Source organism: Coregonus clupeaformis, chromosome 24 (assembly GCF_020615455.1).
Source record: "Coregonus clupeaformis isolate EN_2021a chromosome 24, ASM2061545v1, whole genome shotgun sequence".
In the NCBI taxonomy this organism is placed as follows: Eukaryota; Metazoa; Chordata; class Actinopteri; order Salmoniformes; family Salmonidae; genus Coregonus; species Coregonus clupeaformis.
Window position 1 is genome coordinate 29657274 of NC_059215.1, and position 26567 is coordinate 29683840.

Here is a 26567-nt window from a genome sequence, read left to right on the forward strand (position 1 = left end):
AAAGGAGAGGAAAGAGGAGCAATAAGACAGGGAGAGCAGCCAGCAAGAGGGAAAAGAGAGGGGGTGATACCAGATATCATACTGGAAAGAAACTCAAAAAACTGTGTAATTCCTTATTAGTCATGTAAAATCAGTTTTGAATTAGTATCAATTCATTACAATGGTATGGCACACTACAATTAGAGTCCCAACAACCAAACCTACTTAGATATTCTGCTGCAAGTTGATGTGGTATCAAAGATTCATGTGTGGTACAGAGAAGTGTGTAGTCACTGGCCTATCACTCTGACAGATACTTGTTCAATAAAAACACAGTCATGTTGCTTAGTAAATGCCTCCCGAGTGAGCACCGGGAAGTTCAGAGCCAAGACATACTAAGGGAAATACTTTTTGGGAGATATCAATGAACAAATACTACACATCATAACACTCCATTAGAGTACACTGTTGAATTAATGAACCATTCACAAACTTAGTCAAAACTCATATTTAATGGGAATTATGCCTTAAAATGGAATAGGTCAAATAAATAGACAAAAAACGAATAAATCTCACATGGAAGGATACTACAGCTACACCTACACATCGTTTTATTTTATTCTGAAAAGTCAGTCATTGAGACAGACAGAAAAATACATTTGAGCAATTACCAAAAAATGCAGATTCGATAATCCCTAAGGACAAAATTACGTAAAACAATTACTGTAGAAAAAAGGGGGAAATTACCAACATTTTGCACCACTGGCAACTACAGTTTATACAGATATAACGAGGCACAATGACAATCTGGTTGGCAATAACTGGAAGAGGTGGACAAGGTAAGCTACCAGAAATAGCTCTATACATGTGTTTATAACCACTTGTAACAGTTCAGAACTAGAAAAATGACAATCAATTAATACAAGCGTCCAGCCAGTCACATACAGCGTATTGCTGTGATTTAGTGGTCCAGCATTTCTCCAACGCCAAACAAGAGAACTTCACATAACACAAGCCTGAACACAAGCATTAGTACCATTACACTTATTCTGATGTCAGTGCAGAAGCATTGATATGCGTCAGCTTGAATTGTGTCAATATTACTAAACTGGGATGCTGGCCTCTGATCCACAGCACAGCTGAGGACAGGAGGGAGGGGATGGTCCAAATATACCAGATGCTGTGACAGTATATTGATCATCATGACCGATACGATTCAGTGTTGTAGTCATCGCATTGCTATTGCGGTGTGGCTTTCAGAGATTGTGTGACAATGGGGAATGCTACATATTTCTAGTTGTTCTGAGAAAACACAACATACGTCTAAAATTGCAGCTTCCATGGGGATAAAAGTTCTTCATGAGGTATCCTGGATACCTGTCCACAAATTCAGCATTGTCCAAATAGCTCTATTATCTATTACTCATAAAATGTCACTCTCCTGTCATTCTCTCCCCCACGCTTCACAGATGAGTCTCTCCAGTCCCAGGTCTCTCCTCCTCCCCCTGGTGTCTCCTGCTCTCTGCAGTGGCTGATATCTCGGGGGCACCTCCTGGTGGCTTGGCCTATGTCCTTCTCCGCTTGGCTCCACCGGGGCTGGAGGGGTTGCTGCTGGAGTTGAGCACCTTCTCAGTGGCACGGTTCCTCTTCCTCTTGTCTGCTGCCTCCTTCCCTGGGCCGCCCTCAGCGGAACCCTTCTCTCGGTCTCTTTCTCTGTCCTTGTCTTTGCTGACCGCCCTCTCTGTCATCTTCACCGAGGAGTTGCTGCCTGAGAGAGACAAGAAGGAGAGAAAGAGAAGATGAGGGGGAGTTTTCAGGTAAGGGGAGGGAGGTTTTGCAATTGATTGACTGTTTAAAAGATTCTGTATCACTCAGTCCAAGGCATAAAGTGACTGCTACTACTAGGGCCGGGACAATACCAGTATTACAATATTTTTTCCATGGTAAAAATGAAAACACAAAGAAAACCAAACTCTTTGGCCCTTTAAAAACCTGCTGTATGTAAAATATTGTGTGCTATAGCTTGGAAAATAAATAAATGGGACACTGGATGACAACATAATTATATTTGTTTGCAACATTAGTGCTGTTATCCTAAAGAAGTTAAATCTGCTTCGTGTTTTATTTCCTTGCAACGATACTATTGCGATACTGGTATCGTCCCGGCCCTAGCTACTACAGTGACTTGGTAGGGTATGGTGGACTCAAATTAAACCAGTTGTTATTCTAGTGTCAGGCGGTACTGTTTGCTGGGTACATCCATTAACGATATCATGTACAATAGACCAGGGGCATAGTGGTGGATAGAGGACCAGAGTGGAGTTCAACAGAGAGATGACATTCAAATAGTCTTAAGAAAAGGATAGATGATAGAAGAGAGAAAAGGCTGGTTCAAGAGCACTAAGTGATAGCCTCCATTTCCCATCACCACCCATTTGAAGCATGCAATTATATCTTCTGTCTTATGTAATCAAATTCCATCAAAACAAAACAATATAGAACTATAACAAAAATCGACATGCCATGCTTGAAAATGTCCTCAAAACAAAACAAAAGTTAAAAGGAGAGAAAAAGAGAAACTGAGAAAAATAGAGACGCACATTTTTCTGTGCACTAGGCGGGTGGTCACTCTAAAGAAGCCTCTGGTTATGAGCTGGTCTGTACTGGGGTCAAGCTGGAGTTTTGGAACAGATCGAAAGAGTCCTTCTGTCCATACCTCTCAAAATCCTGGCCAGCAGCCATACTGGGACTCAGACCTTTAAAAACGAGACACAAACGACCAGGGTGAGGGATGTCGCTTTTTGTGCCAGAGGAGAAGAGATGCATGGACTCACGTCAGAGAGAAAGAGGAGAGTAAGAGGGGAGCATAGGAGGTGAAATATAGCTAATGTAATTGAATGAGGGAGAGAACCTTCTTCATGCATGGCTGGGGGGTCTCGATCTTCTTTAAAATCGTCTTTCATGTCGTCCTCGGATACCAGTTTACCTGTTCGAGGCAGAAAGAGAGATAGTATGGACTTTCCAGTAGTTCAGCATTTTGGTAAGTTTAGTGGATTCTGAAAAAATAGACTTTACCTTCTTTTACCGCTTCAATAATCTCGTCTGGAAGATTGAAGCTCTTCTCTGAGTTGGGAAACGGCAATATTTCGGACTCATGCTGCAGTGGACAGAATGTGTGACTTTATCATTAGTATTCAGTGTTACATAAAAACAAAGATTATGGCTGACTGTGACTCTATAACAATCTATTACATATGCCAGACAAAGATTATGATGCTCTCCTCACCAAGGCTGACATGTCATACATAGTTCCCAGGTGGTCCCAGATCACCTTTGATGACACTTGCCTCCCAATATTCTGGCTGAATTTATCCCGAATGCAGATCATGTGAAAGTGACGATTTACCCCTGCAGAAAGAAATTCCAGACACAGTGGTAGGTTGACAATCTGATTCAATATTCCATACGCAGACCATTCAAATCCAGTTATAGATCATGACAAAGAACCCTGCATTACCTAAGCTAATTAGGCAATATGTTGCCCAAAAGTAAAACTAGAGATCGCTAGTTTACTTCTTCTGTAGCTAATACAATAAGCTAACGGCAGATAAAAAAAGATAATGCAATTGATTTTGGCAGAAGAAGGTGTTTGTGTTATGATTTCCAGATGTTTATGTCAGACCGGAAGTTCAATTGGCTCGCTAGCGAACGCTATCTCAGTGAAAACATTTTACCAACAGACTTTGAGACAATAACATGCAGACGTTTAGCTAGCTAGCCAGCAAGCTAAAATGGTCAAGGATTGTGTGAGTTCATTGAGATGTGTCATTGTCTGGCTATGAGTAGATAGCTAGCTGTTAATAGCTGGCTAGCTAACTTGTTGGGGGGTTGTTGTGCTTGTGGATGGCGGGCTCTTGTCTCGTCTTCCGCGTCACGTCTCCACTACAACCTGAGGCTTTCAGGCCTACATGATCAACACACAGCTCGTTAGCTAACGTTTGGTTAGCAAGCTACCATACGATTAGCTAGCTAACTTTATATTCTTACCTACAGGTTTGTGACCTAGCATTGCATGGAACAGGCACACCTCGACTTCTTGACTCCATACCACCGAGTTTTCGATGGGATTGATCCCCGAGTCTGCCTGTTTTTCGTCGGCTGGAACAACCTCGGCTTCCCCCATGCTGTTGTCCTCTTTCAATAACAGAACACTGCAACCAGGACAGAGAACAGCGCCCCTATCACTCTGCTAAAACGGTTAGCCAACTGGGATGCTCTTTCACCCAGATGTTTGATAGAATACTTTGATAGGCTAGCTATAATAATATAGTTTTTGTCATTTATTCTATTGCAGGTGCACAAACTGAGGTAAAGTGGGCCTAAAATGTGTCTCTGTGACTTAGATACACCAGGCTACATTTAGACAGGGCATTCCATATTTGAGGCCCTCCTCGTGCACACAAACTGTGGACTGAGGGCATGTCATGGGTAGCAGCATGCCCCTGCTTACGGTTACAATGTTGCACTGTGTCCAGTCTAGACTCGATACATTGTATCACTCACTTTATTACCAAATGATTGGCTATGGAAAGAAGATAAGGGGCTGCCTGTACAATCCATGTATCACCACAAGAGAGCACTATACGACCTTGCATCTTCTTGCTTCACCAGGCCTATGAGTTTCAGCGCAGTAGAATTAAATACAATGGAATTGACACTATTGAATAGCACGACTCATAATAAGGTAGTATGAGAAAATTACTATTGAACAGAGAAAAAATACTATTGAAAAGAGGACCTGCATGTCAGATGTATTGAATAATGTATAATGATTTAGTCTTAATGCCACATTGCTTTTTATTTTAGATTGATAATTGGCTACATTTCTTAGTTATGTTCATAGAGTAATGTATAGCCTACAAAGAGTAAAGAGTTATGCCAAGTGTAAAATTATCATGAATTCCCAAAGTCTCATGGTTGGCATTAGATAAACTAACAAACAAGGTTAACTTGTAATAGGTTAGGCCTACTATTGCTCAATTGGATATTATACAGTAATACGAGATGACAAGTCATTTATACGGATTATTTTTCACTGTTTCAGCTTTTGACAGTACATTATAATAACACATTAGTTTGTCATGTTCATGGCTCATTCATGGAATTCAGTAACACAAGTTAAAATAGCTCAACATAACTCGGGAGACAGGACAAATCTATGGTAGATAGTAGGCTCTATTCAACAGTTGTATTTATTTCCACTCCCAGATGTAACGCGGCTCTAAATCCCCTGCAGTGCAGTGTGCACAGCTGCGGCTCTAATGTTTTAAAGCCGAGTCAGTGTGGGATTGTGTTTGTGTGATAGCATCGTGCCAAGGGCAGGAAAGGGCAGGCGGGCCCAGACTGAGCGGCGCCGCCGCACACCTGGGGAAGTTCAGGTTAAATAGCCTCACATTCCTCGGCGCACAGCTGATTGAAACATTAACAAACAGTAATCCGTGAGCCAGGCTGCAGATGGGCCGGGATCGCAGCCAAGAAAGGAGACACGCTGTGTGTGTGTGTGTGTGTGTGTGTGCGCGCGAGAGAGAGAGAGAGATCATGAATAGTAGGCTAAAGTTATAATAACTGTGAATATGAGAACATAAATAGTATTGGATAATATTGAAAATGAATAATTCTCATATAGTCTAAAACAAAATAATTCTGTATATATCATGAATATTCATTAACCACTTTTGAGGGCTATGCTGAATGCCTTTGTAGGTTATTTCAATTAGGTGGTTTTATAGTTAAATTATAAGTAGGCCTATAGTGGTACACAACGGTGTAGGTATATTATGGAAACGTCAATAGATTAGTGTATGTTGAATGCTCGCTTATTAATTGTAGAATAGTTTGGATAACATCCAAGTGTTATATGCTGTGTAAATAACTAACATTAAGCTGTGAATTAGTGGAAGTAAAGATCCATCTATTCAATGTGGCGGTGAGTTGTCATAGAATGACATAAATGTTATATTACGCATACTACTATCTTCTGCTTACTTTTTTTTTTTTACTTTAATTATATTGATATTTGTACTGCACTGTTGAGGGAGCTTGCAAGTAAGCATTTCGCTGTACTGTTGATACCTGCTGTGTACGCGACAAATTAAACTTTGATTTGATGTCAATATAGTAATTGTCATCACCTTTATAGTGCATTTTCAATAACGTTGTCATGATTTGGTTGCTTAGTAGATCCAAAGACATGCTTCTGTGAATTGATTGAACTCATTGTAATTTTCCATGCGGGCCAAAACGACATTATATGTGTGGAAATGTAACTAAGTGCTAAAAGTGAATGACCCTCAGTTCAAACCAAGATAGTAGGCTACAGCTATCAACATGAGTGTGTTGTGAATAAACAAGGTTCAAACTCTAAAGAATGAAGAAAAATGAACAGGAAACATTCTCATCTACCATATCTGTTTTAATAAAAACACCATAAGTACATTGTTATAAAAACAATATTGGGGATCACATTTGAATCATTGTAATATACAATACAAATATAGCTCAGCAATCTGAGAAATTGACATTTTTTTGCAAAAAAATATATAAATCTTTTCTAGGTATGAATTGAACAAAATACAGAAAATCGAATTCGAACAAGGAATGAAAGATTCTTTCACATAAAGTCCAACATGTATCAACATCTAAGAGCTCGTTGGGTTAGGATGCTTTGTTGTTGATGGTCATCCTCTCAGGTCGACCAGCACACTTGTCTTCATGGCGCGCACCGCTCTTCTTGGTGACAGCAGGACACCTGTGGCTGCTTGGGGACAGCTCCGCTGACCTGACACTTCGTAGTTTCAACTCCTGAATGTCTATCTATGCACATCATGGACTTCCACTGCTGGATGCAATACATAAGATGCGACGAAATGTCATGCATGGCTGGCAACATCGTTCTTCCTTCTGCTAATGATTCGTTCTGTTGCTTCCTTGATCAACGGCAGAGAATTCTGTCATCTGAGCATCCGTTCTGTGAAAAATAAGAGGGATGGATAATGGTAAGTTTTATGACACAGAACTTGATTTTAACTTTGATTTTTACACTTGAATCTGTCACAGGGCTACATGGCAACAATACATTTGCTGTAATTGCTCTGATGGAATTGCTTTGCACACATACCTCCACAGAGATGCTGGCGAGTTCTGCATTGAGGGTTGTCAGAGGGGTGCGGGGTGCACCTGGGATCTGCTGCTTGCCCGGTGTGTCCAGCTCGACCTGCAGGTCCCAGATATAGTCGATGACATGTTGCAGAATCTCCATCTTACTGGCTTTCTTGTTGGCTGGCAGAGTGGGCACCAGCTCCTTTAGCTTGCTGTAGCAGTTGTTCATGTCCTGCAGAAATACACTCATCTGCTCGTCCAACAGTGGGATCTTGCACTTGGAGATGGCCATACTCTGCTCCGAGAGACAACGGACCACGTCCTCGGTGTTTTTCAGGGCGCAGGTAGATCCGACAACTTTCATTTTTTCTTGTTTTGACGTCTTGAAGAGTGGAAAGCAAAAATATAGGCTATATATTGCTGCTACAATATACAACAAAAAATAAGTAAATACCTGCTAATTCTGTTAGTAAAGTTCAGGTGATATCCTCGTGAGCGTTTTCAAGCGTTAAGTTTGTAGCGTACTTGACAGTTTGTGAAGGATGTGTTCTCGGGCTGAATTTATCTTCCCAGAGGGTTCGGGGAGTGACCAAAGCGGGAAAACGTGAAGGGTTGGACCAATGAGAAACTCCCGACTGCAAGGGAAGGGCGGGCTTCCAGTCCTCTCTCTACCAATAGAGACCGGGTGTTTATCAATCTTTACAATCTGCTAAATGATGTGTTACAAATGGAAACAAATGTGTGTGTTTTTTTCAGGGTGTCCTGTGTGGGAACCCAGCTGTTCGTCGCCCGCGGACTCTGCAGGTGTAGAGACCGCCCAGAGACGTGGGTGGGAGGCATATTCATGAAGAATGCTGCAATTACTAGATGAATAGGTTTTTAATTGTAGCCTTAACCGCGTAGACCAATCGAACTCAATCATACGGTAAATAGCCAGACCTGTCACAACAATATCGTTTTTTTATTGGTGATTTATTTTTACTTTTTAAATTCCAGTTCATTTATAATCTCGAAGAAATAGAGTAGCCAACCTAAGCATTCTGCTCATCCCAGCTGTGCAGAATCCTTTCCTACCCACAAATCAAAGTGCTTATTTTTTAATTTGCTTATGTAGAAATATGATGTCTTCATCAACTGGAAAAGTGCATAATAATATAAAATGTATTATACACAAAAATTGCATCATCATATGGCTGTTCAACAAAGCCTACCCAGCTGTGCAGAATAATTTCCTACCACCAAATCAAAGTCCCTATTTTTTAATTTGCTTATGTAGAAATATTATGTTTTCATCAACTGGAAAAGTGCATAATAATATAAAATCTTATTATAAACAAAAGTTACATCATCATATGACCTTTCAACAAAGCTTATCCGATATAGGCAAAGGAATCAACTAAATTGGCAGCTTGATTTTGTAATATTCTATGCAAATTATGACTTGAATTGTAGGATAAAAAAGTTTACATCTATTTAAAATTGCATTTCATTAGAAGAGGAATCTCATGGATCCACATAGCTTAGCCTATGCATTAAATCTCTTTCAATTTACAAATCGCATATTTTATACATTAAGCCCTAAATCCTCCCGCCCCTCTTAAATTAGTCTTCCAATGAATCGTTTTACAGATTCTTTCACATGTTCCCAATGTGCGCTGGGCGGTGTGTGAGTGCAGCATTGAAATAGCATTGCTCTGCTCTGAACTGAATCTTCCCCAGATTGTCCAAACAAGCCGAAGCAGACTGGCAGGCGCCAGTGCCGTGACGTCACCCATTCAAGCAGTCCCTGACGGCTGTCAACCTGGCGCCGCGCGGGCGGTGTCCATGGAGACCGCAAACAACGGGCTTGCACTCCCCCATTCACCTGCGCAGCGCAAACCCTGAGAACTGGCTGCCCAACATCGGCATTCATTTTCATTTATCAAGTTAAACCACTCTGAAGAGATTACCGCCCCACACCTGCAAACTGCCATTGTCACTAGCTTGCTCAAGTTCCAAAGGCTAGTGAAATAAAAAAGACAGGGCTTTCAATTTGCATTGATAGTTCCTGAATTCCTTCAGTTAGGTCCGCCCCTTATTTTTTCTAAGAAAATTCCTTAAGTAGAACGTTGTATCCATGCATAGGCTACATTGTATTTTTCACACATAAAACAAGTTACAATGTTGCTATTTCAGTGTCTCTCTCTCTCTCTCTCTCTCTCTCTCTCTCTCTCTCTCTCTCTCTCTCTCTCTCTCTCTCTCTCTCTCTCTCTCTCTCTCTCTCTCTCTCTCTATGTCTCTGGCTGGCTGTAGAGTCCACCAGAGTGAGATGTCTGCATGATAAAAATAAAATAAAAAATCAACTATGTGTATATTGTGCTGAGTATACAACAAATGTGCAATTCATTTGGAGACAGAGAACCAAACAAGAGAAGCCATGAAAATACAAAGTGAAAACTGAGAAAATTGTTAGCATATTGCTTCCTTGAGTAATTCAGCGTGTTAAATACTCAAATAATGCACTGGAAATATGGCATGAGAAACTTTCATTTTTTACCAAAGCACGCCTCCTTATAATGTGCATGTAACTGATTATGCAAGTGTAATTAATATGTCATATTTTCTCCCCTGGACAACCCTCTTTTAAACAAATTCCCTGCTTTTGCTTATATTAGTTGTGTAAAACTCTTCTTCTTCACCAGCATGCAGAGAGAGCTGTGCCTGAGGAGAGTGACATCCTCTTCTCCCTCCGTCCTCTTTCTCAGGTCATGTTGGGGATGGGGAGCGCCAGTGGTCTGAAACAATGGGAGTGCAGAGCAAGGATTGTGGGGGAAAATCTTGTCTGGAGCCAGTGAGTCTGGAGCGCCCCTCTGCTCTCTCATCCAGCTTTTGTTCAGCTGCAACAGCTATCAGCACTTCCTACTGACACCAACAATAACTCCACACAGCTGGGCCCTTTTAATCTTGTTTACTGCACATCAAGGCGAGGGGGAGGGCCAGGGGAGGGAGACAGAGAAAAGTGAAACAGATTAGATCCTGATTTTAACTGACAGAGAGGAGGTTCTTTCTGTAGTGATTCACTACAACTGGCTACTACTAATTGAGGTGTAAAAATGTTTTCTCGCTCTCTTCTCTCTCACTTCCCTGTTGTTGGAGCCTCCCAGAGTTGTTGTGACACACTGTGGTTTGGAAGCAGTTGGTTGTTTGTTGAATTATATGAATTGTCTGTGGTGGAAATGTGGGGAATTGTGGTCTCTCAACCTCTTTATTTCTGATTTTTTTTTTTGACGGAGCAACACCCGGCTGCAGACTGTGGACAGGAAACAGAGAGTGAGAGAAGCTAAAAGCGTCCAGCATGCTTCCCAGCCTAAACAGTTCAGAAAAGTTTGTTCATATATTATGATTACATTTTGTGAGGTTTTGGACTTCGGTGAGGTTTTTTTCAGCTGTTCGGTCACACAAATGTTTTTCTGGAGGCAAGCCGAAGTTGGGAGCCGAAGTCTACGCCCCTTCGTCGGTGATTGGTCAACAGTAGGGATTCTTGAATAAAGTCTTTGTTGTCCTTCAACGAGAGACGACTCGTTTTCATGCAATTTTTTTCATTGAGAAATACTGCACCAAACATCTTAATTAGATGTAAAACTGCGCTACTAAGATCTCCTCGGCAAAAACTTCAAATTAATGACAGATTTCTTGAGTTATCTTAGATTAATTCAGACTATTTTGAGGAAGTGATTACTGGGTACGGCTTCTCAAAATGGACAAACAGTACTTTTGCAAAAAAAAATCGTTTTTCAAGCGAAGGTCTTTTAAGGGAGTACGCGTGCACACTAGTTCGGTTCAGCTAGCCGAGTTCGGCTAGGCGCCAGCCGAACTGAAGCATGCTGACGCCTTAAGCAACAGGGGTTGACGATAAGGAGGAAGGACATTCCAGGAATGTTTTGCCAGTTGCCACCTTCTCCATTCACAGCCATTTGTGTTGGCCCTATCTATTACTTTCACTGTAGTGATACCTTTTATCCACAGCCTTAGTTTGTGTTCATATTTCAGCATAATTTCAATAAATCTAATGGAAGGCAAATTGTTTTTGAATACTGGTGTACTGTAGACTGATGATGCTTTGCTGGTGTAGGAATGTAGAAAGAGGCCCTTCCTGTTGCATAGACTTATCTAGCTCCTTATGTGCTGAGTGACTTGTAGTGGAGTGCTGTGATGGGGGTACAGGCATGGATGTCTGATGTACAAAGTGACATAGTGTAGGGCTGCTAGGGATGAGTGGGTGCTTGAGGTCATACAGTAGTATACACTGAGTATACAAAACATTAACAACACAACTTTGATGGGGGTGGGGGCCACAAAAAATCTGAACTAATCATGAGTGGCCACATGGGGCTAGAGAGTAAATGTTTCAGTTGTATTACTAATTTAATGGAATTCTACTCATTTTGACATGGGGCAGAGAGAAAATGTTGCAATTTTATATCAAATGTCATGCAATTCTACTCATTTTACCATGGGGTGGAAAGAAACATTTGCAGTTTTACAGCTAATTTCCTGCAATTCTACACATTTTTCCATAGGGTGGAGAGAAATGTTTGCAGTTTCTTTATTTTTCTTTATTTTTCTTTCTTTATATTATTTTGTCATTATTTTATTGTACTTTTACCCCTTTTTCTCCCCAATTTTGTGATATTAAATTGGTAGTTACAGTCTTGTCCCAACGCTGCAACTCCCCTACGGACTCGGGAGAGGCGAAGGTCGAGAGCCATGCGTCCTCTGAAACACGACCTTGCCAAGCTGCACTGCTTCTTGACACAGCCGCACCAATGTGTCGGAGGAAACACCGTCCAGCTGGCGACCGAGGTCAGCTTGCAGGCGCCCGGCCAGCCACAACGAGTCGCTAGAGCGCAATGGGACAAGGAAATTCCGGCTGGCCAAGTCCTCCCCTAACCCGGACAACGCTGGGCCAATTGTGCGCCGTCTCATGGGTCTCCCGGTCACGGCCGGCTGTGACACAGCCTGGGATGTTTGCAGTTTCTAATATGATATCTGAGGGAAAGTGACTAACAAAATCAATGGGGGGCCCCCGGTCCGTAATTCAACCATGATTACTACACGTTTAGATAGCTGGCCGCTAGACTAATGTACCAATCTAAAAAATGTTAGCTGACATGGGCTAATTGAGAGACAGCGAGTGACTGACATAACCGAAAAACTTGTGCACAACCACATTTCAAAATTGCACCTTGTGTATTCTACTATTATTCTATATACAGTGCATTCGGAAAGTTTTCAGACCCCTTCCCTTTTTCCACATTTTGTTATGTTACAGCCTTATTCTAAAATGGATTAAATAAATAAAATCCTCATCGGTTTTTAGATCTTTTGGCAAATTTATACAAAAATAAAAAACAGAAAAACCTATTCAGACCCTTTGCAATGAGACTCAAAATTGAGCTCAGGAGCATCCTGTTTCCAATGATCATCCTTGAGATGTTCCTACAACTTGATTGGAGTCCACCTGTGGTAAATTACATTAATTGGACATGATTTGGAAAGGCACACACCTGTCTATATAAGGTCCCACAGTTGACAGTGCATGTCAGAGCAAAAACCAAGCCATGAGGTCGAAGGAATTGTCCATAGAGCTCCGAGACAGGATTTTGTCGAGGCACAGATCTGGGGAAGGGTACCAAAACATTTCTGCAGCATTGAAGGTCCCTAAGAACAGAGTGGCCTCCATCATTCTTAAATGGAAGAAGTTTGGAACCACCAAGACTCTTCCTAGAGCTGGCCGCCCGGCCAAACTGAGCAATCGGGGGAGAAGGGCCGAGAACCCAATGGTCACTCTGACAGAGCTCCAGACTTCCTCTGTGGAGATGGGAGAACCTTCCAGAAGGACAACCATCTCTGCAGCACTCCACCAATCAGGTCTTTATGGTAGAGTGGCCAGACAGAAGCCACTCCTCAGTAAAAGGCACATGACAGCCCGCTTGGGACTCTCAGACCATGAGAAACAAGATTCTCTGGTCTGATGAAACCAAGATTGAACTCTTTGGCCTGAATGCCAAGCGTCACGTCTGGAGGAAACCTTGCACCATCCCTCCGGTGAAGCATGGCGGTGGCAGCATCATGCTGTGGGATGTTTTTCAGCGGCAGGGACTGGGAGACTAGTCAGGATCGAGGGAAAGATGAACGGAGCAAAGTACAGAGAGATCCTTGATGAAAATCTGCTCCAGAGCGCTCAGGACCGCAGACTGGGGCGAAGGTTCACCTGCCAACAGGACAACGACCCTAAGCACACAGCCAAGACAATGCAGGAGTGGCTTCGGGACAAGTCTCTGAATGTCCTTGAGTGGCCCAGCCAGAGCCTGGACTTGAACCCGATATAACATCTCTGGAGAGACCTGAAAATAGCTGTGCAGCGACACTCCCCATCCAACCTGACAGAGCTTGAGGGGATCTACAGAGAAGAATGGGAGAAACTCCCCAAATACAGGTGTGCCAAGCTTGTAGCGTCATATCCAAGAAGACTCAAGACTGTAATCGATGCCAAAGGTGCTTCAACAAAGTACTGAGTAAATGGTCTGAATACTGTTTTATTTTTAATACATTTGCTAACATTTCTAAAAACCTGTTTTTGCTTTGTCATTATGGGGTATTGTGTGTAGATTGATCAGGGGAAAACACAATTTAATCAATTTTAGAATAAGGCTGTAACGTAAGAAATGGGGTCTGAATACTTTCCGAAGGCACTGAGTGTACAAAACATTAAGAACACCTGCTTTTTCCATGACATAGACTGACCAGGTGGTGAATCCAGGTGAAAGCTATTATCCCTTATTGATGTAACTTGTTACATCCACTTCAATCAGTGTAGATAAAGGGGAGGAGACTGGTTAAAGAAGGATTTTTAAGCCTTGAGACAATTGAGACATGGATTGTGTATGTGTGCTATTCAGAGGGTGAATGGGCAAGACAAAAGATTTAAGTGCCTTTGAACGTGTTATAGTAGTAGGTGCCAGGCGCAACGGTTTGTGTCAAGAACTGCAACGCTGCTGGGTTTTTCATGCTCAACAGTTTCCTGTGTGAATCAAGACTGGTCCAGCACCCAAAGGACATCCAGCCAACTTGACACAACTGTGGGAAGTATTGGAGTCAACATGGGCCAGCATCCCTGCGGAACGCTTTCGACACCTTGTAGAGTCTATGCCCGACGGATTGAGGCTGTTCTGAGGGCAAAAGGGGGGTAGGGGGGTGCAACTCAATATTAGGAAGGTGTTCCTAATGTTTGGTATACTCAGTGCATTGTATATTGGACTGGCCTCTGGGGGAAATCATTTATTCCTCATGCTAGCCTTGCTGACGCATGACCCACTTGACTACACAGCAAGCTGTGACTTCGAGAGCTGGTGTCAGCCGGACTAATCTCATGCTTGCTAACCATTTCTGCTTATAATTTTTTGTGGGTGTCTGACTGTCTCACTAGCCCTCCATAATTGGTCAAAGTTCAACCCCAGCTGAGACTTTACCACAGTTTAGCCTCTGTGTACAGTATATCAACATGTCAGTAAACAGCCGTGACAGAGCTGTTAGGCATAAAGATGCGTTTTGAGGCATGTCCCATTTAGCTGAAGGCTACATCTGTGTTTTTCCTTTTCTCACCATTCCTTCTTGACTGATAACATCACCTGTGAGCAGGTGTGCTGAGCGTTCTGAGGGGGTGGGGCCTTGAGCCTCGCCCATGGCCAAACTGAGGCCCTGGGAACCTGGCCTTGGTGGAGACAGCATTAACATGCTGCGATTATTCTCTTCGGTTTTAGCATATTACTCTGACATTTGGGGGGGAGGGGGACAATGTTCCCCCTAATTTTTTCTGGCGCTGAGCAAATTTCAGGTCTGCTGAGCGCAAACTTGAACATTGTGAAAATTCGGTGCGACTTCTGGCGCACGTTTACTGTGAGCACTCAGGCTGTACCCGCTTTAAGTTACAGTTTTAATAGTGGCCAAGTAGGCTGCTCTGGCTATTTGATCATAAATAGGTCTATGTTGTGTTGTTTGATGCAAGAAACCACTTTACAAAATTAAATGCATTATTATTCCCATGCCATTATTACAGAGAATCAGACAAATTATGCTACCCTCTGCCTATTGGCTACTTAGCTTATTCAAGACCGTCTCAAAATACAACATTGCCCCTTTAAGACATAACAAAAAGCTCTTTACCTGACTTGCTTTTTAAAGATGGCTAGAAATGCACACATTTTGTGCTCTTGTAGGAAGCAACCACTCCCCCATTGTTGACTTGAAATTAGCTATAACTGGGCTAATAACTCACTAACTAGCAAAGAATATGAACAAATGTTCACAGGTGGCTACATGCAGCTCTCGCTTTGATCTCAAAACAAGCGCATCTACTCGCGACCGCTCATGCTGTAAACACAGTATAGTTCAAAGTGAATGGCACAGATCCATACATGGCAATGGCTATTTGCATATAGGCCTACTGCAGCTCTGATTGGTTATGGTGCACCGGTCCGTGTAGAGTACGGGCTGAGTCGTGCCTGTCAATACAATTGAATCCTACTCCAATGCGCTATGCCTACAATGCATTTCACTGCACCTATCGGGTGTATGTGACAATAAAACATTTATTATTATTATTTTTAATTTTATTATAGTGAAAGATAGCTGTAAAGGCCTGCAAATATAGGACAGGATATGAACACAATACTGCATAGTGTAAATGAAGTGTTCTGTCTTTACAATACATTACTCCCTGTGTATATCCTTAGTGTCGGATTTAAAGATAAATGTTTGCGTAATCAAATAGAATAATCTCATCCAGAACAATGTCTTGGTCTGCATTGATATTTATCTCTGTCCCACAATACACTCTGGTGTGATGGACAGGGCATAACAGGAACCCACTGCTCCCTGACCAGTTATTAATTTGTATTACATAAATCAGTAGTTACATATAAGCCAGACACAGAGGTGTAAAGTAACAAATTACAACTACTCTTGTTACTGTAATTGAGTAGCTTTTCCGAGTACTTGTAATTTGTAAAGTCAGTAATATTACTTCTACTTGAGTAAAATGTCATTAAAGTAACAGTACTTCTACTTGAGTGGGATATTTCATGGATATGTCCAATCTTATCATTCATGCCAAGTTTAGACATGAAAAAGGTTATTCTATCAATCTGAGTTCTTCAGCAATCTGATATGCTTTAGAATCGGGCATAAATGCCATGGCGTTATTACATTAGATGCCATCTTCAGCTGAATCTGATGCCATTGTAGCCTGGTATCCAGTTTGTTTGAGTTATTATTCCAGGCTAATGCGTTTGCCAGCTGATAGGTGATAGGTTTCCACTGAGCCCTGAAGATCACCATGCAGGCAGCAGGCGGCCCTCTGACAGGCAGCTAATGAGCATCCTCCTGTGGCTATGCTGTGACCCTTGACCCCTGCCAACCATCTCACTGATGCTGTCTTAGTGGGTCAAGCCCAGTTCAGACCCACACAGCACAGTGCCTCACCCCCACCCCCTGAGAGCTGTGTGGTACAGGATATATTATACTTGGGTATGTGAAAGTATGCAGCCCCAACTTTGCCCCCCACTATGGCACTCACTCAGGCATAATGGAAAAAACCCACAAATCAACCAAAATCATACAAAAACAGTGTCACCTGGTCTTCCCAGGGTGACCCCTCTCTCCTCATGGTGCCTGGTTCCACAGGGCTGCCCCCTCTCTCCCACACCCAGCAGGGCGAGGCTTTGGTTGGGGCAGTGGCCACAGCTTGAGGGCCCTGAGCACCACTCTCAAAGCCCTTAATAGCTTCTAATTAGCTCGCCATCTGCTAGTGACAGTGCACCAATGGCACGCAAAGATCTATTGAGAGCATAGACATTGTGCAGTGGGATCCTTTCCACTCCAATGGCGAATGCTTAGAGAAGCCCAGGACCTGAGGGCCATACTCAGTCAGGGCCCACACAATAGGATACAATGTTATAGCTTGTAGCAAATCTAATAATGCCTGGGGACTTTAAAGTGATCTGGAAAACCCTGTCCAACCTACCCCTCTGCTACTGCTCTCTGACCCCCTCCTCCATCACCCCAGCATTAGCTAAAGCACTGCCTCTTCTTTCAGTCAGTGCATACCATATTATATGCAGTGGAATGTGCCAGGCAGACCTGGCCTCATCTGCATGTTTAGAAGTTGTAACCAGTTCCTCCATTGCAGCTGCTGGTGGCATGTATGGCACTTCAAACCCATTCAAGCCCATTGGTAATATTGTGCTCAAGAGTAACAGGTGGATAAGAAGTTGGAAGTCATCTTATGAGCAGGTAGTTGTCATTGTGGAAATGGTCCTCTGTGGCTCAGTTGGTAGAGCACGGTACGTACAATGCTAGGGTTGTAGGTTTGATTCCTGCTGAGGCCAACAATATGAAAAATGGATACATGCATGATTGTAAGTTGCTTTGGATAAAAGTATCTGCTAAATGGCATATATTATTATATATTAGGTGTGGGGGTGTTGTAAAGTGGTACCCCTCCATTGATGCAAGCAGCTTGCAGTCCATTATTCAGCCCTACTGCTGAAAATGCTAATTCCTACCGCCATTGGGTTGAAAAAGGAGGGAAAAATTATCCTTTTCATCCACAGCTCTATTCTGTTTTTGTTAGCCAACACTCCTTTGAAATCGAACATCCCTTTCAATATCCACAGCTATTGAGTGGGAGAGGAAAGGTTTTAAAATCAGATTTGACAATCGCATAGAGCCCAGAGAGGGAAAATATCCACAAAACCTACTCAAGAAGCTTCAAGTTTTTATTTTTTTATTAGGTAAGAAGTTACAAAAATTAACAAACTCCAACCAAGTATAGCTTTAAATAAAAAAATAACTTCCAAAAAAAATGACTACTCTTGGCTTCCAAAAAGTGATCCTTCGTCAGGCAATGTGACAACAGATTTGTCAGTGCTAAGTGACTCTGGAGACATGTTAACTAATTTACACTGAGACAATGGCCCCTCTAAAACAACTGTTTTCCCAAACACCCCCAGATGAGCTCAACAATGAGGCCGTGTCTCTTCTGCTGCACCCATAGAAAGTCCCCGGGTGGTGCAGGGGCTTCCCTTTAGAGGGACCAGCTGTTCACAGCTGGCCAACGGCACCACAGCGCCTCATCCTCAACCAGCCTGAGATTAACAGCCAGTCGGCAGCTGTCACCCCCTAAAGAGACAGGGAAGGAAAGATGGAAAAAGATGGAGAGCGACAGACAGAGAGCGAGGCCTCCCCTCTCATCACATTCCCTCTCAGTCCTCCTCTGGAGAAAAAAGAGAATTGCCCATGTGGACAGCACCAATAAGGTATAATTGTAACTTCCCCTGTGCTCACCACAATAGTATTTTAGTGTTCAGGTGAGAGGGACCTGGGGAACTTTTGAACAAACCCCTTTAAAACCCCACAGTTGATCTACTCACTCACACGCTGAGCAAACAACCTTTATCCAGGCTGACCTACATAGCTTACATTTTTACACATCATCCATTTAATCAGCTGGACATACATTACACTGAGGCAATATATGACCTCGCCCAACCTCCACAAAAAGCACAGAGTATCCCACCAGGGATGGGAATCAGTGGTCCGTGTTTAGTTGGGCCGTAGAACAGGTGTTTCAAGGTTCTAGACACAAAAAAGCCTTCCCCTTGAGAAAAGACTGCTACAGGCTGATAGGTAGTCTGTTGTCCCTCTGGATACTGTGGTCTCAGGTGCTCTGGCAGCCATACAGATCACACTCTGGGATCTGGCAGTCACTCTGACCTTCCTGTTTCTGGGAACGGCCTTACACACACACACACACACACACACACACTCCTCAAACAGACCGAAACCAGCCGTAGGTACACTGGGGTGTGTCCCAGGATGTGGTGAGGCTGCAGGTGTGAGTGGGTTGGGCATGCTGCAGCACTGACAATAGACCCACATTGTGCCTGTTTGTTTTTGTTTTTTTTACAAACATGACCTGGCTGGGCAAAGTGTTAAAACGGCCACCACACAAAAACAAAGCTGAAACCCTCTATAATGAGGCCATGGGAAAACACAGTGCTTTTGTAGGCTGGTGCAGAGCCACCTGCCTAGCTGCTGTATGGGCTGCTTTGTGAGGTGACTGGACCACAACAATGTGCACAAAGCCCCACCCTCCATACAAACCCTGGGAACAGACAACAGGTGTTTAGTCCTGGCCAGTCGCCTGCATCATGGTTACATAGCACACAGCACACACAGAGAGAGAGAGAGAGAGAGAGAGAGAGAGAGAGAGAGAGAGAGAGAGAGAGAGAGAGAGAGAGAGAGAGAGAGAGAGAGAGAGAGAGAGAGAGAGAGAGAGAGAGAGAGAGAGAGAGAGAGAGAGAGAGAGAGAGAGAGAGAGAGAGAGAGAGAGAGAGAGAGAGAGAGAGAGAGGGAGGGAGAGAGGGAGAGAGGGAGGGAGGGAGGGAGGGAGGGAGGGAGGGAGGGAAGTAGGGAGGGAGGGAGGGAGGGAGGGAGGGAAGAAAGATAGGAAGAGGTAGAGGGCAGGGCCAGTGGGAGAGATAGAGACCATAGGGGGCAGGAGAGGAACAGAGAGCCAGAAAGAATGTTGATAAAAGAGTGACCTTTCAATGACACTCATGACAATTGAACAGCAGTAGCATTCCATTCTTGCAAGTGCCATCTGTACTGCTGCTGCGCATCCAAACACATCTATGATGATTGGGCAAAATCAAGCCTGATGGTCAATACCAAGGCCTGTGTGTTTTACTACCAGGACACACAGTGTCCAATGGCAACAAAAAAAAGAGCCATCTGTCCCAGTGTGCACCCCGCCTGTGTTCTCATAATAAAGGCATTAGTACCCTCTGTCTATATCCTGCTACCTCCCTCAGCCCCCCTCTCTAAAGGCGCAGCGTATTTCTCTGAGCTAGAACTCTCTGTCATATAGAAATTATTCAGTAGCCCTTTGTTGGAATTAGAAGATATGCCTTATTTTTTTCTCTATATAGAACAGTGAAAGACTTGGGGATGGGAGGGGATTAAAAGAGGAAATATAGCCAGAGGGATGGAGTGATGGAGAGAATGACAGGAAGGCAGGGAAAGTAGGGTAGGTGGGAGACAAACAAAAATTCCTCCCTGTGCCCTACTGAGGTACTTATCCCGCCCTTTTTGTCCCTGGCTAAATCAAACAGGTGGTTTGCGCTTGACTTGCAACCTGCTGTGGCCAGAGGTGGGCTGGCCCAAAGGCTCCGTGGACTATGTAAAGGACTTCAGGCCAGCTGTAGGCCCACAGAGAGTGAAAGAGGAATGGCTTGATTATCATGTGAATTCTGGGAACTACAGTGCCTTCAGAAAGTATTCTCACCCCTTGACCTTTTCCACATTTTGTTTTGTTACAGCCTGAATTTAAAATGGATTAAATTGATGTTTTATCATTGGCCTACACACAATACCCCATAATGTGAAAGTGGATTCATGTTTTTAGAAATGTTTACATATTAATTACAAATGAAAAGCTGAAATGTCTTTAGTCAATGTGCAATAATAGTGTTTAACATGATTTTTGAATGACTACCTCATCTCTGAACCCCACACATACAATTATCTGTAAAGTCCCTCAGTCGAGCAGTGAGTTTCAAACACAGATTCAACCACAAAGACCAGAGAGGCTTTCCAATGCCTCACAAAAAAGTGCACCTAATGGTAGATGGGTAAAAAACTAAAAACAACAACCTGACATTGAATATTCCTTTGAGCATGGTGAAGTTATTAATTACACTTTGGATGGTGTATCAATACACCCAGTCACTACAAAGATACAGGCGTTCTTCCTAACTCAGTTGCCGGAGAGGAAGGAAACCACTCAGGAATTTCACCATGAGGCCAATGGTGACTTTCAAACAGTTACAGAGCTTAATGGCTGTGATAGGAGAAAACTGAGGATGGATCAACAACATTGTAGTTACTTCACAATACTAACCTAAATAAAATAGTGAAAAGAAGGAAACTTGTACAGAATAAACAAATATTCAAAAACATGCATCATGTTTGCAATAAGGCACTAAAGTAAAACTGCAAAAAATGTGTTATGTGTTATGTTTGGGGAAAATCCAACACAACACATTACTGAGTTCAACTGTCCATATTTTCAAGCATAGTAGTGGCTGCATCATGTTATGGGTATGCTTGTAATCATTAAGGACTGGGGAGTTTTTCAGGATAAAAAAAGAAATGGAATGGAGGGATGTAGCTCAGTTGGTAGAGCATGGCGTTTGCAATGCCAGGGTTGTGGGTTCGATTCCCACGGGGGGCCAGTATTAAAATGTATGCACTCGCTAACTGTAAGTCGCTCTGGATAAGAGCGTCTGCTAAATGACTAAAATGTAAATGTAAAATGAGTTAAGCACGGGCAAAATCCTAGAGGAAAACCTGGTTCAGTCTGCTTTCCACCAGACACTGGGAGATTAATTCACCACAATAACCTAAAACACAAGGCCAAATCTACACTGGAGTTTACCAAGAAGACAGTGAATGTTCCTGAGTTAAAGTTTTGACTTAAATCTACAAGACTTAAGAATGGTTGTCTAGCAATGATCAGCAATCAATTTGACAGAGCTTCAAGAATTTTGAAAAGAATAATGGGCAAATATTGTACAATCCAGGTGTGCAAAGCTCTTAAAGACTTACCAAGAAAGTTTCACAGCTGTAATCACTGCCAAAAGTGATTCAGGGGTGTGAATATTTATGTAAATGAGATATTTCTGTATTTCAATAAATTTGCCAACATTTCTATAAACATGTTTTCAAATCAAATCAAATCAAATTTTATTGGTCACATGCGCCGAATACAACAGGTGCAGACATTACAGTGAAATGCTTACTTACAGCCCTTAACCAACAGTGCATTTATTTTAAACAAAAAAAGTAAGAATAAAACAACAACAAAAAAAGTGTTGAGAAAAAAAAAGAGCAGAAGTAAAATAAAGTGACAGTAGGGAGGCTATATATACAGGGGGGTACCGTTGCAGAGTCAATGTGCGGGGGCACCGGCTAGTTGAGGTAGTTGAGGTAATATGTACATGTGGGTAGAGTTAAAGTGACTATGCATAAATACTTAACAGAGTAGCAGCAGCGTAAAAAGGATGGGGTGGGGGGGGCAGTGCAAATGGTCCGGGTAGCCATGATTAGCTGTTCAGGAGTCTTATGGCTTGGGGGTAGAAGCTGTTGAGAAGTCTTTTGGACCTAGACTTGGCACTCCGGTACCGCTTGCCGTGCGGTAGCAGAGAGAACAGTCTATGACTAGGGTGGCTGGAGTCTTTGACAATTTTGAGGGCCTTCCTCTGACACCGCCTGGTATAGAGGTCCTGGATGGCAGGAAGCTTTGCCCCAGTGATGTACTGGGCCGTACGCACTACCCTCTGTAGTGCCTTGCGGTCGGAGGCCAAGCAGTTGCCATACCAGGCGGTGATGCAACCAGTCAGGATGCTCTCGATGGTGCAGCTGTAGAATTTTTTGAGGATCTGAGGACCCATGCCAAATCTTTTTAGGACAAAACAGGACTGTTTTGCTAGCACAGACTGGAACATGTTCCGGGATTCTTCAGACAGCATTGAGGAGTACACCACATCAGTCACTGGCTTCATCAATAAGTGCATCGATGATGTCGTCCCCACAGTGACCGTACGTACATACCCCAACCAGAAGCCATGGATTACAGGAAACATCCGCACTGAGCTAAAGGGTATAGCTGCCGCTTTCAAGGAACGGGACTCTAACCCGGACGCTTATAAGAAATCCCGCTATGACCTCCGACGAACCATCAAACAGGCAAAGAGTCAATACAGGTCTAAGATTGAATCATACTACACTGGCTCTGACGCTCGTCGGATGTGGCAGGGCTTGAAAACTATTACAGACTACAAAGGGAAGCACAGCCGCGAGCTGCCCAGTGACACAAGCCTACCAGACGAAGCTAAACCACTTCTATGCTCGCTCGAGGCAAGCAACACTGAAGCATGCATGAGAGCACCAGCTGTTCCGGATGACTATGTGATCACGCTCTCCGTAGCCGATGTGAGTAAGACTTTTAAGCAGGTCAACATTCACAAGGCCGCAGGGCCAGACGGATTACCAGGACGTGTACTCCGAGCATGTGCTGACCAACTGGCAAGTGTCTTCACTGACATTTTCAACATGTCCCTGACTGAGTCTGTAATACCAACATGTTTCAAGCAGACCACCATAGTCCCCGTGCCCAAGGACTCTAAGATAACCTGCCTAAATGACTACCGACCCGTAGCACTGACGTCTGTAGCCATGAAGTGCTTTGAAAGGCTGGTCATGGCTCACATCAACAGCATTATCCCAGAAACCCTAGACCCACTCCAATTTGCATACCGCCCCAACAGATCCACAGATGATGCAATCTCTATCGCACTCCACACTGCCCTTTCCCACCTGGACAAGAGGAACACCTACGTGAGAATGCTATTCATTGACTACAGCTCAGCATTCAACACCATAGTGCCCTCTAAGCTCATCACTAAGCTAAGGATCCTGGGACTAAACACCTCCCTCTGCAACTGGATCCTGGACTTCCTGACGGGCCGCCCCCAGGTGGTAAGGGTAGGTAACAACACATCTGCCACACTGATCCTCAACACGGGGGCCCCTCAGGGGTGCGTGCTCAGTCCCCTCCTGTACTCTCTGTTCACCCATGACTGCATGGCCAGGCACGACTCCAACACCATCATTAAGTTTGCCGACGACACAACAGTGGTAGGCCTTCACTTTGTCATTATGGGGTATTGTGTGTAGATTGGTGAGAAACTACATCTATTTAATCAATTTCGGATTCAGGCTGTAACACAATAAAATGTGGGATAAGTCAAGGGGTATGAATACTTTCTGAAGGCACTGTATGAGTGGAGAGAGAGAGAACCTATCATTCCTAAACCACCCCTCTCCAACCCCACACCCGCCTCTGCACCCCGCCTCAAAGTGACACTGCGTAGCTGCCCATATGCCTTGGCTCCCTCACTATCAGGGCAGCGTGGGGAAGGGATCATGGACACTTCCATAGTGAAGCCGTGACCTCACTTAACATTTATATCAAAGGAAGAGCGTCAAGACGTCCTAAGTCCCAGTGTCTTAGCAACTGCCCCACAGTCCTCTGACAGAGGCCTGGAGGACCACATGGAGGAGGGGAGATGGTCACCACCACAGCCTCCTGGTGGGGTACACACCGATGCCTGGTTAACGTGGCCCACCAGACCCTCAGAACATACCAACTGGCTTGGTGTCGTGCTAGTTTTGGCTGTTTATTTGTATGATTTGTCCTTTTTGGAAGGAAGCACTCTACTCCATTCATGCAAACCTAACCATATAACATTTACATTTTAGTAATTTAGCAGACGCTTTTATCCAGAGCGACTTACAGGGGAAATTAGGGTTAAGTGCCTTGCTCAAGACAGACTTTTCACCTAGTCAGCTCGGGCATTCAAACCAGTGACCTTTCAGTTACTGGCCCAACGCTCTTAACTGCTAGGCTACCTGCCGCCCCACACACACACACACACACATACACACACACTCCTCTCTCTCTCTCTCTCTCTCTCTCTCTCTCTCTCTCTCTCTCTCTCTCTCTCTCTCTCTCTCTCTCTCTCTCTCTCTCTCTCTCTCTCTCTTTCTCTCTCTCTCTCTCTCTCTCTCTCTCTCTCTCTCTCTCTCTCTCTCTCTCTTTCTCTCTCTCTCGCTCTCTCTCACTCTCTCTCTCTCTCTCTCTCTCTCTCTCTCTCTCTCTCTCTCTCTCTCTCTCTCTCTCTCTCTCTCTCTCTCTCTCTCTCTCTCTCTCTCTCTCTCTCTCTCTCTCTCTCTCTCTCTATCTCTCTCTCTCTCGCTCTCTCTCTCTCTCACTCACACACACACACACACACACACACACAACTTATATATACAGTATATACACTACCAGTCAAAAGATTGGACAAACCTACTCATTCAAGGGTTTTTCTTTATTTTTACTATTTTTTACATTGTAGAATAATAGTGAAGACATCAAAACTATGAAAAAACACATATAGCCACCCTTTGCCTTGATGACAGCTTTGCACACTCTTGGCATTCTCTCAACCAGCTTCATGAGGTAGTCACCTGGAATGCATTTCAATTAACATGTGTGCCTTCTTAAAAGTTAATTTGTGGAATTTCTTTCCTTCTTAAAGCATTTGAGCGAATCAGTTGTGTTGTGACAAGGTATACAGATTATTATTATCTATTTGACAAAAAAACAAGTCCATATTATGGCAAGAACAGCTCAAATAAGCAAAGAGAAATGACAGTCCATCATTACTTTAAGACATGAAGGCCAGTCAATCCGGAAAGTTTCTTCAAGTGCAGTCGCAAAAACCATGAAGCGCTATGATGAAACTGGCTCTCATGAGGACCGCCACAGGAATGGAAGACCCAGAGTTACTTCTGCTTCAGAGGATAAGTTCATTAGAGTTACCAGCCTCAGAAATTGCAGCCCAAATAAATGCTTCACAGAGTTCAAGTCACAGACACATCTCAACATCAACTGTTCAGAGGAGACTGTGTGAATCAGGCCTTCATGGTCGAATTGCTGGAAAGAATCCACTACTAAAGGACACCAATAAGAAGATGAGACCTGCTTGGGCCAAGAAACACGAGCAATGGACATTAGACCGGTGGAAATTTGTCCTCAAACCGCTGTGTCTTTGAGAGACGCGGTGTGGGTGAACGGATGATCTCCGCATGTGTTGTTCCCACCGTAAAGCATGGAGGAGAAGGTGTTATGGTGTGGGGGTGCTTTACTGGTGACACTGTCTGTGATTTATTTAGAATTCAAGGCACACTTAACCAGCATGGCTACCACAGCATTCTGCAGCGATACGCCATCCCATCTGGTTTGGGCTTAGTGGGACTATCATTTGTTTTTCAACAGGACAATGACCCAACACACCTCCAGGCTGTGTAAGGGCTATTTGACCAAGAAGGAGAGTGATGGAGTGCTGCATCAGATGACCTGGCCTCAACAAACCAATTGAGATGGTTTGGGATGAATCAGATGGCAGAGTGAAGGAAAAGCAGCCAACAAGTGCTCAGCAAATGTGGGAACTCCTTCAAGACTGTTTGAAAAGCATTCCAGGTGAAGCTGGTTGAGAGAATGCTAAGAGTGTGCAAAGCTGTCATAAAGGCAAAGGGTGGCTATTTGAAGAATCTCAAATATAAAATATATTTTGATTTGTTTAACACTTTTTTGGTTACAAAAAAGGGGCAAAGGGGCGGCAGGTAGCTTAGTAGGTAAGAGCGTTGTGCCAGTAACCGAAAGGTCGCTGGTTCTAATCCCCGAGCCGACTAGGTGAAAAATCTGTCGATGTGCCCTTAAG

At 43.5% G+C, this 26567-nt stretch overlaps 2 protein-coding genes and 1 long non-coding RNA gene across 4 annotated transcripts; 1 reads left to right on the forward strand and 2 right to left on the reverse strand.

Moving 5' to 3' along the window:
* Positions 1-472: 472 nt before the first annotated feature.
* LOC121538346 (MRG/MORF4L-binding protein) lies at positions 473-4436 on the reverse strand. Of its 2 annotated transcripts, XM_041846251.1 has the most exons (6): positions 4027-4436; positions 3266-3387; positions 3055-3136; positions 2891-2965; positions 2580-2735; positions 1659-1747 (listed from the first exon to the last, which is right to left on the reverse strand). In XM_041846251.1, the coding sequence occupies exons 1-5, from the start codon at positions 4160-4162 to the stop codon at positions 2626-2628; spliced, it is 525 nt and encodes a 174-aa protein (XP_041702185.1). In that variant the 5' UTR covers positions 4163-4436; the 3' UTR covers positions 1659-1747; positions 2580-2625. The 2 variants fall into 2 exon arrangements, with proteins under 2 accessions (XP_041702184.1, XP_041702185.1); XM_041846250.1 differs by lacking the exon at positions 2580-2735 and having other exon boundaries at positions 473-1747; positions 4027-4417.
* On the forward strand, positions 4152-10440 carry LOC123481842. Its single transcript, XR_006657390.1, has 2 exons — positions 4152-4236; positions 9882-10440. It is a non-coding gene; the product is annotated as an uncharacterized LOC123481842 (long non-coding RNA).
* LOC121538348 (DNA-binding protein inhibitor ID-1) lies at positions 6427-7685 on the reverse strand. Its single transcript, XM_041846252.2, has 2 exons — positions 7157-7685; positions 6427-7006 (listed from the first exon to the last, which is right to left on the reverse strand). Exons 1-2 carry the CDS (start codon positions 7499-7501, stop codon positions 6971-6973), a joined length of 381 nt encoding a protein of 126 aa, XP_041702186.1. The 5' UTR covers positions 7502-7685; the 3' UTR covers positions 6427-6970.
* Positions 10441-26567: the final 16127 nt, after the last annotated feature.

Bases quoted from the DNA above. Each gene is read 5' to 3' on its own strand.
- LOC121538346 (XM_041846250.1), bottom strand. From the start codon at position 4,162: ATGGGGGAAGCCGAGGTTGTTCCAGCCGACGAAAAACAGGCAGACTCG. The intron at 3,137-3,265 runs GTGAGGAGAGCA...TGTCCACTGCAG, and splicing joins TGTATGACATGTCAGCCTTG to CATGAGTCCGAAATATTGCC. The intron at 1,748-2,890 runs GTTCTCTCCCTC...TGTCTCTCTCAG, and splicing joins CCCAGCCATGCATGAAGAAG to GCAGCAACTCCTCGGTGAAG.
- LOC121538348 (XM_041846252.2), bottom strand. From the start codon at position 7,501: ATGAAAGTTGTCGGATCTACCTGCGCCCTGAAAAACACCGAGGACGTG. The intron at 7,007-7,156 runs GTATGTGTGCAA...TATTTTTCACAG, and splicing joins TCGCCAGCATCTCTGTGGAG to AACGGATGCTCAGATGACAG.